Below are 11291 nucleotides of genomic sequence, written 5' to 3' on the forward strand. Positions count from 1 at the left end.
TTTTAGGTAGTACTACTACTCCCAGCATGGAACAGACTGTTCAATGATGGAAGTAGTAGTACCTGTACTATAGACATATCGCCCCAGGTGTCAGTGCTGACACCCGATGCGATCGTCCATAATATAGCAGAGATGGAGCGGCTCTATACAGCGCTCGCATCTCTGTTCTGTACTCCGGCCAGTGATGTGAATAGAACATCATTCATATTTTCCCCCCAGAGTGGGGTTTGGCTGGATGGTTGCAGCCAATCACAGCTCTCAGAGGGAAATATGAATGAGTGAGTGGCCGCGTATAGTGCAGAGATGCAAGCACTGTATACAGCCGCTCCATCTCTGCTATAGACAGGACGATCGCAGCGGGTGTCAGTAGTGATATCCGCTGTGATCTGTTCTTACCTGCAAGTACTACTACTCCCAACATGGAGCGCACTCTTCTCCATGCTGGGAGCAGTAGTACTTGCATTAATAGACATATCGCAACGAGTGTAACTTCTGACACCCGCTGCGATCTGTCTATTAATGCAGGTACTACAGCTCCCAGCATTGAGCAGATTGTGCTCCATGTTGGGAGTAGTAGTACCTGCAGGTAAGGAAAGATCACAGCGGATGTCACTACTGACACCTACTGTGATCCTCCTGTATAATGTATAGATGCGGCAGCTCTTCTATGGTCCCCTGCACTGACGTTTATATACACATGTTCCTATTTCCCATGGAGAGCTGTGATTGGCTGGAACCATCTGGCCAATCACAACTCTCTGCAGGAAATATGAATATGTGTATATATATGTCAGTGCAGGGGACCATAGAAAAGCGACTGCATCTATACATTATACAGGAGGATCGCAACGGCGATCTGTCAATTAGTACAGGTACTACTAAGCCTATCGTGGAACAGTGTGTTCCATGCTGGGAGTAGGAATACTACCTAAAAAAATGTAAAAAATAAAGAAAAAAAAGTGAAAAACACACACAGACTACAGTTTTATTATTGTCAGCTACATTTTTAGGTCCCCATCCGCCCACATAAATTGATCCCTGTTTAAAAAGTAATAAAAATGTTGTTATAAAAAAGATACATTTCGTTAGATACAATTTTTTCCTTCACTACTGTATCTTTTTTTTTTTATGGTACCCTACGAAATTTTATTAAAAAAGGTATTTCCATCACTTTTTTGGATCGCTAAAGTCCAAAAAAGAATGAAAACTGCCTGCAAAAACGCCAAAGTTAAAACTAGTGTTGCTCGCGAATATTCGCAATGCAAATTTTTTTTTTCACAGTATACATCACAGTGATCATCCCTCTCTGCTTCCAGCTTGTGTGGTGTAAAGAAGGCTCTAATACTACTGTGTGAGACTGGTGTGCGAATTTTCGCTTATACTAATTTTGTATATGCTAATTTTCGCATATGTTGATTTTCGCATACGCAAATCTTTGCATATGCGGAAATAAAACGAGAATATTACGATTATGCTATTATTCGTGAATATATGACAAATATTCGTTCATATATTCGCAAATATTCGCGAATTCGAATATGGCCTATGCCGCTCAACACTAGTTAAAACCCCCATATGGTTTTTCTTGGCGTTTTTTTCACTCTCATAGACTTCTATGGGAGAAAATACGCCACGATTTTGACAAAAAAATCGCCAGTGGCTCAACATGCTGCGATTACTGAGGATCTGAAAAACGCCAAAAAAGAGTGAAAAAACGCCAAAAGCATAAAAAAAAAAACACCAAAGTGAAAAACACCAAGTGGAATAAGAATTTTGCGATTTCTCATTGATTTACAGCTAACATTTGGCTGCAGCGTTTTTTGGCCAAAAAAACGCCATGCGGCAGAATTGACGTTTTTCTTGGCGTTTTCACAAAAAAAAAAGCAGAAACTTAGCCTTAGGCTGTGATCGTCCTGTCTGTAGCAGAGATGCAGAGTGGCTGTATACAGCGCTCACATCTCTGCTCTGTACTCCGGCCAGTGATATGAATAGAACATCATTCATATTTCCCTCAGAGCTGTGATTGGCTGCCACCATCCGGCTACAGCTCTTTGCAGAAAATATGAATGATGTTCTATTCACATCACTGGGCGGAGTACAGAGCAGAGATGTGAGCGCTGTATAGAGCCGCTCTGCATCTCTACTATATTATGGACGATCGCATCAGGTGTCAGGACTGACACCCGGGGCGATATGTCTATTAGTACAGGTACTACTACTCCCATCATGGAACAGTGTGTTCCATGCTGGGAGTAGTACTACCTAAAAAAAAAAGTGAAACACACACACATTATTTTAAAAAATAATAAAAATGTTGTTATAAAATATATACATTTCATTGAATAAAATTTTTCCATCACTGCTGCATCCTTTTTTTTTCTTCTTTTTTTTTGTGCTGAACAAATTTTTGGTACCAGAAAAAACTGCCAAGGTGCAATTTCCACACAAATGAAAAAACGCAAGAAAAAACGCCAAAAACACACCAGACGCAGGACATTGCACTGGCGCTTTTTCAGGCATTTTTTCCAACCCAAAAGACGCAGCACAAAAAACCAAGAAGAAACTTAGCCTTAAGGTGATAAATATGTCTGAACAAAATAGCATCCGTCAAAAAAAAAATAAATTAACATTTTGAATTCCACTTCCACTTTGATTTAATTTCTGTGAAACAAACAGGGCTCGAGTCCTGCAGGAACGGCGTTCCTTTGTTTTTTCCACAGGAGGAACGCCGTCCCTGTTACATTAGTCCTGCAGGACCGACCTCTCTGTTCTTACCCTCCCTCCGTCTCCTCCCCTGGCCCGGACTGCTAGATGCTGGAGGTGTAGGACCTGTGATGATGTCACCATCACATGTGGGGGCGGAGCTTAGCTGTGGAGGAGAGAAAAGATTGTGGTTGAAGGACCTGTGTGATGCTGTGGAGGAGGCGGGCTGAGCTGGAGGAGAGGTCACATGTCAGCCCAGTAAGGTAATTATATGGAAAGAGATTTGTTACAGTGTGTCACCCCAGTAGTAAGGAGATTACATGAGGAGGAGGTTTGTTACAGTGTGTCATCCCAGTAGTAAGGATATTACATGAGGAGGAGGTTTGTTACAGTGTGTCACCCCCGTAGTAAGGAGATTACACTAGGAGGAGGTTTGTTACAGTGTGTCACCCCCGTAGTAAGGAGATTACACTAGGAGGTGGTTTGTTACAGTGTGTCACCCCAGTAGTAAGGAGATTACATGAGGAGGAGGTTTGTTACAGTGTGTCACCCCAGTAGTAAGGAGATTACATGAGGAGGAGATTTGTTATAATGTGTCACCCCAGTAGTAAGGAGATTACATGAGGAGGAGGTTTGTTGCAGTGTATCACCCCAGTAGTAAGGAGATTACATGAGGAGAGGGTTTGTTACAGTGTGTCACCCCAGGTGTAAGGAGATTACATGAGGAGGAGGTTTGTTACAGTGTGTCACCCAAGTAGTAAGGAGGTTACATGAGGAGGAGGTTTGTTACTGTGTGTCACCCCAGTAGTAAGGAGATTACATGAGAAGGAGGTTTGTTACAGTGTGTCACGCCAGTAGTAAGGAGATTACATGAGGAGAGGGTTTGTTACAGTGTGTCACCCCAGTAGTAGGGAGATTACTTGAGGAGGAGGCTTGTTACAGTGTGTCACCCAAGTAGTAAGGAGGTTACATGAGGAGGAGGTTTGTTACTGTGTGTCACCACAGTAGTAAGGAGATTACATGAGCAGAAGGTTTGTTACAGTGTGTCACCCCAGTAGTAAAGAGATTACATGAGGAGGAGGTTTGTTACAGTGTGTCACCCCAGTAGTAAGGAGATTACATGAGCAGAAGGTTTGTTACAGTGTGTCACCCCAGTAGTAAGGAAATTACATGAGGAGGAGGTTTGTTGCAGTGTGTCACCCCAGTAGTAAGGAGATTACATGAGGAGGTTTGTTACAGTGTGTCACCCAAGTAGTAAGGAGGTTACATGAGGAGGAGGTTTGTTACAGTGTGTCATCCCAGTAGTAAGGATATTACATGAGGAGGAGGTTTGTTACAGTGTGTCACCCAAGTAGTAAGGAGATTACATGAGGAGGGGGATTGTTTCAGTGTGTCACCCCAGTAGTAAGGAGATTACATGTGGAGAGGGATTGCTTCAGTGTGTCACCCCAGTAGTAAGGAGATTACATGAGGAGGAGGTTTGTTACAGTGTGTCACCCCAGTAGTAATGAGATTACATGAGGAGGGGGTTTGTTACAGTGTGTCACCCCAGCAATAAAGAGATTACATGAGGAGGAGGTTTGTTACAGTGTGTCACCCAAGTAGCAAGGAGATTACATGAGGAGGAGGTTTGTTACAGTGTGTCACCCCAGTAGTAAGGTGATTACATGAGGAGGAGGTTTGTTACAGTGTGTCACCCCAGTAGTAATTAGATTACATGAGGAGGAGGTTTGTTACAGTGTGTCACCCCAGTAGTAAGGTGAATACATGGGGAGGTTTCTTACAGTGTGTTATCCTGATGATAGGGACATAAGGAGGTTTTTGTTACAGTGTATTATCAGAATGATAACCCCTTAAGAACATTGGGGGAGATGTATAAAGACCTGTGCAGAGGAAAAGTGGAGCAGTTGCCCATAGCAACCAATCAGATCGCTGCTTTCATTTAAAAAAATAAAATAAAGAAGCGATCTGATTGGTTGCTATGGGCAACTGGTCAACTTATCCTCTGGACAGGTTTTAATAAATCTCTCCCATTAGAGGTAAATATACATCTTGGTGCCCTGGTACTTAAAGGGGTACTCCTACCCTAGACATCTTATCCTCTATCCAAAGGGATAAGATGTCTGATCGCGGGGGTCCCGCCGCTGGGGACCCCCGCGATCTTGGCTGTGGCACCCCGCTGTCATCACTGCACAGAGCAAACTCGCTCTGTGCGTAATGACTGGCGATACAGGGGCCGGAGTATCATGACTTCACGGCTAATAGTCATTTTTATTACTTTGAGGAGTATTTCACACAAAACTGCAGAATGTAGTTGCCCATAGCAACCAATCATATCACTTCTTTCATTTTGAAAAGGTCTTTGAAAAATTAAAAAAAGTGATCTGATTGGTTGCTATGGGCAACTGGGCAACCTTATCTCTGCACGGGTTTTTATCAATCTCCCCTAAGGGAAAAAGAAAAAAAGAAAAGTATATATATATATATATATATATATATATATATATACTCAGTCAATGCAGCACTACTCAACTAAAAGTGCACAGTGCCAGCGCCCCCCGACCAGATCACAGTCCATGCAATAGAAGAAAATGGCGCAGCACTCAAAAAATGTAGAAAAAACTGTGAATTTTTGTTGGACATGAAGGAATAAATTCACAGTTTTTTCTACATTTCTACATTTTCTGAGTGCTGCGCCATTTTCTTCTATATATATATATATATATATATATATATATATATATATATATATACATATATATATATATATATATATATATATACATATATATATATATATATATATATATATAGAAGAAAACCAGGCAGATAAATAACAATATGGAGATTTATCAAAACCTGTCAGGACGAAAAGTTGCTGAGTTGCCCATAGCAACCAATCAGATCACTTCTTTCATTTTTTACAGGCCTTTTCAAAAATCAAAGAAGCGATCTGATTGGTTGCTATGGGCAACTCAGCTACTTTTCCACTAGACAGGTTTTACTAAATCTCCCCCAATGTATTTTCAAAATTTCTGTCAATAAATGTCCTACAATCTATACCATTAAACATTAAATTCTACAGAAACAAAGAAGACTTCCCAACAACAATCTCAAAAAAGACATTATTTTATTAATCATGGGGGCTGGTTATTTACTGGACTGTCTGTTATTCACCCCATTATGTACAGCTATCCTCATGAGCATAAGGGCTGATAACAGAAAGCAATAGCCTACATTCAGCTGCACATTAAATACATATGAGATAAAATTACATTGATTGTCCATTCAACATAAAATAAACTTAAATAAACTTACCACTCCAAAGCTGCCCCTACCCAATACCTGATGGACAGTAAGGTGTTTGATGTTAAATTTAGGGTATTTGCTTGATGTTCCGGGGGCCTGACTGGTGCCTGGTCTTGGCTTCTCATCCTCCAATACTCTGGCATCCTCTCCTCTCCTCTTCTTTTCCTCCTCCTCGCTCTCCTTTTCCTTCTTCCTCTCCTCTCCTCTCTTCTCCTCCTCTTCTCTCTTCCTCTTCTTCCCTCTCTTCTCCTCCTCTTTGATCTCCTCTTCTCTCTTCCTCTTCTTCCCTCTCTTCCCCTCCTTGCTCTCATCTTCCTTCTTCCTCTCCTCTTCTCTCTTCTCCTCCTCCTCGTGCTCCTCTTCTCTCTTCCTCTTCGCTCCTCTCTCCTTCTCCACCTCCTCGCTCTCTTCTCTCTTCCTCTTCTTTCCTCTCTTCAGCTCCTCGCTCACCTCTTTCTTCTTCCTCTCATCTCCTCTCTTCTCCTCCTCCTCCTCGCGCTCCTCTTCTCTCTTCCTCTTCGCTCCTCTCTCCTTCTCCACCTCCTCGCTCTCTTCTCTCTTCCTCTTCTTTCCTCTCTTCAGCTCCTCGTTCACCTCTTTCTTCTTCCTCTCATCTCCTCTCTTCTCCTCCTCCTCGTCCTCCTCTTCTCTCTTCATCTTCGCTCCTCTCTCCTTCTCGCCATCTCCTCTTCCTCCAGTAGCCGCCATCTTTGGGATCCTATAGACGTCCGTCCGCTCTGTCCAACTGACAGTTGTGGGTAAACAACAACAACAGCTGTTGTCCAGGTGACATGTTGTCATAGCAACATCAGGTGGCACCTGCTGCAAGTGGTCCAGGGACTTATGCTTCCATATACACTGTAATGTGCGCATCATGGTGATAGCCTAGTGTCCAGAAGAATGGAGACATTCATGGCTGGTTCTTGTAGTGCTGTTTTATTAGTAGATGGAGCAGAGTGATGTGACTTTTATGTGCTGTATAGGTTGGCAGTGGTGCCCATAGACTCTGCTGGAAGGTTATAACAAGGGCGGTTGTGGGGGAATCCAAATGATCCTGGTGCAGGAATAACCAGATATTGTACCTGCTGTAATGGCTGGAATAATAAAGCCTTGTAAGGGCCTGTAATGTTCTGCTACATCCAATAAGTGGTCATCACCCACATACATTAGGTTGTAGGTCCATAGTCATTAATGTACAGTATATATGTCATGATACGGCTTCACCACCATTAGGACCTATTTTTTAAGCCGAGCAACATAAATTATTTTTGAGTGTCCAGTCTTAGTTATGGGAGAAGGATAAGTTCTATATAAGATGTAGACAGGTTGACAATTGACTTTGCTGAACAATCTTCTTTACTAGGTCTCAGATAATAAATGCAAAGTTGTCCATGAACATTATATGGTTGTCTTTATTTTACACCATAGACAGATTCTAAAAATGGGTAATCTCTAGGGGTTTCCACCACCCAGGATTTACCAATATTTTCCAGAGAGGGTGTTACAGAGTTTGGAAAGTGTTCCTCTAATATTATCTAAGGATCACTATGAGGCACAGGAGAGGATTAAAGGGGAAACTCCAATATTTAAAATGATCATCTGTCCACAGGATCGGTAATAGCTAGCTTATTGGTAGGGATCTGACCAGAATGGAGGTCTCTTTTACCCTGTATGAATAGAGAGGAAGCTCACATAGTCATCCACCACAAGGGGTAATAGGAGAAAAATCCCCCCAAAATTTGTAACCCAATTAATACCTCATATGTGTATGTGAAGTGCTCGGCAAGCACAGTGGGGGGCTCAGAAGGGAAGGAGCAACAATGGGATTTTGGAGAGTGAGTTTTTCTGAAATGGTTTTTGAGGGGCATGTCACATTTAGGAAGCCCCTATGGTGCCAGAACAGCAAAAATAAAAATAAAATAAACCCCACATGGTATACTATTTTGGAAACTACACCCCTCAAGGCATGTAACAAGGGGTCCAGTGAGCCTTAATACCCCACAGGTGTTTGACGACTTTTCGTTAAAGTCGGATGTGTAAATGAAAAAACCAAATTTTTCACTGAAGTGCAGTTTTTTTTCAAAATGTACCATTCTTACAAAGGGTAATGGGAGAAAATGCCCCCCAATATTTGTAACCCTATATCTTCTGAGTATGGGAATACCCCATGTTAGTTCGTAAAATGCTCTGCGGGCGAACTGCAATGCTCAGAAGAGAAGGAGTCACATTTGGCTCTTGGAAAGCAAATTTAGCTGAAATGGTTTTTGGGGGGCATGTCGCATTTAGGAAGCCCCTATTGTGCAAGAACAAAAAAAAAAAAAACACATGGCATACTATTTTGGAAACTACACTCCTCAATGAAAAACATTTTTTTTCACTTAAATGCAGTTTTTCCCCCCAAATTTTACATTTTTACAAGGGGTAATAGGAGAAAATGCCCCCAAAATTTGTAACCCCATGTGTGTTTACAAAGTACCCTGTGGTGCCAGAACAGTGAACCCCCCCCCCCCCCCCCCACATGTGACCCCATTTTGGAAAATACACACCTCACAGAATTTAATAAGCGATGCAGTGAGCATTTACACCCCACTGGCGTTTGACAGATCTTTGGAACAGTGGGCTGTGCAAATGAAAAATTACAATTTTCATTTTCATGGACCACAGTTCCAAAAATCTGTCAGACACCAGTGGGGCATAAATGCTCACTGCAACCCTTACAAAATTCCGTGAGGGGTGTAATTTCCAAAATGGGGTCACATGTGGGGGGGGGGGGGCGGTCCATTGTTCTGGCACTATGGGGGCTTTGTAAACACGCGTAGCCCTTAATTCCGGACAAATTTTCTCTCTAAAATCCCAATGGCGCTCCTTCTCTTCTGAGCATTGTAGTGCGCCAGCAGAGCACTTGACGTCCACATATGGGGTATGTTCTTACTCAGAAGAAATGGGGTTACAAATTTTGGGGGGCTTTTTTCCTATTTTCCCTTGTGAAAATGAAAAATTTAGGGTAAAACCAGCATTTTTGTGAAAAATAATGTTTTCTTCATTTTCCCATCCAACTTTAATGAAAATTCGTCAGACACCTGTGGGGTGTTAAGGCTCACTATACCCCTTGTTACGTTCTGTGAGGGGTGTAGTTCCCAAAATGAGGTCACATGTGGGTATTTATTTTTTTGTGTTTATGTCAGAACCACTGTAAAATCAGCCACCCCTGTGCAAATCACCAATTTAGGCTTCATATGTACATAGTGCGCTCACTCCTGAGCCATATTGTGTGCCCGCAGAGCATTTTACCCCCACATATGGGGTATTTCCGTACTCTGGAGAAATTGCGTTACAAATTTTGGGGTCTTTTTTTCCTTTTACCTCTTGTGAAAATAAATCTATATGGCAGCACCAGCATGTTAATGTAATTTATTTACTTTTTTTACACTAACAGGCTGGTGTAGACCCCAACTTTTCCTTTTCATAAGGGGGTAAAAGGAGAAAAAGCCCCACAAAATTTGTATTGCAATTTCTCCTCAGTACGGAAATACCCCATTTGTGGCCCTAAACTGTTTCCTTGAAATACGACAGGGCTCCGAAGTGAGAGAGTGCCATGCGTATTTGAGGACTAAATTAGGGATTGCATAGGGGTGGATATAGGGGTATTCTACGCCAGTGATTCTCAAACAGGGTGCCTCCAGCTGTTGTCAGTGGCTGTCCGGAAATGCTGGGAGTTGTTGTTTTACAACAGCTGGAGGCTCCATTTTGGAAACACTGCCATACGATACGTTTTCATTTTTATTGGAGGGACAGTGTAAGGGTGTGTATATGTAGTGTTTTACCCTTTATTATGTGTTAGTGTAGTGTAGTTAAGTGTTTTTAGGGTACATTCGCACTGGCAGCGGTTTATGGTGAGTTTCCCGCTAGGAGTTTGCGCTGCGATGGAAAATTCGAAAATTTGAAAACTTGAAGCAGGAAACCCTCTGTAAACCCACAAGTGTGAATGTACCCTGTACATTCACATGGGGGGGGGGGGGGGGGAACCTCCAGCTGTTTCAAAATTACAACTCCCAGCATGCACTGACAGATCTTGCTTGCTGGGAGTTGTACTTTTGCAACAGCTAGAGGCAGGGATGCCATCAGACATTTTGGGGCCCCTCACACAGCTCAAGGCCTGGGCCCCCTTGGCCGTCTCCTGGGCATGCCTGCTATCTTCCCCATCATCTATGAAAAAAATGTTTTAAACACAGGACAAGAAAAACAAGATCCCGTGAGTTCAATGAGTAAGGAAGGAAAAAGGAAATGTAACCATAGATATTACCATCATACTGTTACTGACCTAATTCTGTATACTACAGGGCTTAAAGGGGTACTTTGCTGCTTTACTTCTTATCCCCTATACACAAGATAGATTGTTTCTGATTGCAAGGGGTCCGACCACAGAAACCCCTCACGAATTCCTGCATGTCGCTCTCCTAACGCATTCATCTCTATGGAAGAGCCAGAAATACATAACGCTGTATATAACCCCGCTTCATGTGCAAAGGGAGCCAGGGCACTGTGCCAGGTCCCCTCTGGATCGGATACTTATCCCCTATCATGTGGATAGGGGATAAGGAGTAAAGTAGCAGAGCACTCCTTTAACAAATTTGTCTTGAATCTAGGAGCCAGGATTAAAAAGAAAATATTTTTTTAATTTAAACAATCAGCGCAATGTTTCAGTTTTTGAGAGGCGGTTGTTAAAAATGTATTTACACTATTTTCCCAGTTATATTTTGCACAGGGACCTGAGTAACTAGTCCTGAGACCCACCCCAAGGAATAGTTCCCAGGTTAGCGGCAGAATTTATAAATTATGATTACTCTGAAACACCTGGGTGACCTGAGTGTAATTCATATTGTCCCCCAATTAAAAGACAATAAACAGTAGTAACAGCAGGTCTCCCTTCTCCAGCCTCCCCCCCACCTCACACATAGCAGGACTCTCAGCCCCCCCTGCCCCCCTTCTCTCCACATAAGAGGCCCCACTATCCAGACCCCCCCCCCCCAACACATAGCAGGACTCTCAGCACCCCCTGCCCCCCTTCTCTATACATGACAGGCCCCACTATCTAGACCCCCCCAACACATAGCAGGACTCTCAGCCCCCCCTTCTCTCCACATAACAGCCCCCCCCTATCCAGACCCCACCTCATACATAGTAGGACTCTCAGCCCCCCTGCCCCCCTTCTCTCCACATAAGAGGCCCCACTATCTAGACCCTCCCCCAACACATAGCAGGACTCTCAGCCCCCCCTG

The 11291-nt window shown here is 42.9% G+C and overlaps 1 protein-coding gene across 1 annotated transcript in view; it reads right to left on the reverse strand.

The window, feature by feature from the left end:
- LOC130283125 (protein kinase C delta type-like) overlaps positions 1-11291 on the reverse strand; it is a 49904-nt gene that overhangs the window by 6757 nt on the left and 31856 nt on the right. The window contains exons 4-5 of the mRNA XM_056532315.1: positions 6022-6626; positions 2762-2869 (exon numbers count right to left, since the gene is read on the reverse strand). Coding sequence (XP_056388290.1) covers positions 2762-2869; positions 6022-6626 — 713 coding nt within the window. The remainder of the gene's footprint in view (positions 1-2761; positions 2870-6021; positions 6627-11291) is intronic.

The sequence above is a fragment of the Hyla sarda genome, chromosome 7 (assembly GCF_029499605.1).
Source record: "Hyla sarda isolate aHylSar1 chromosome 7, aHylSar1.hap1, whole genome shotgun sequence".
Taxonomy (NCBI): Eukaryota; Metazoa; Chordata; class Amphibia; order Anura; family Hylidae; genus Hyla; species Hyla sarda.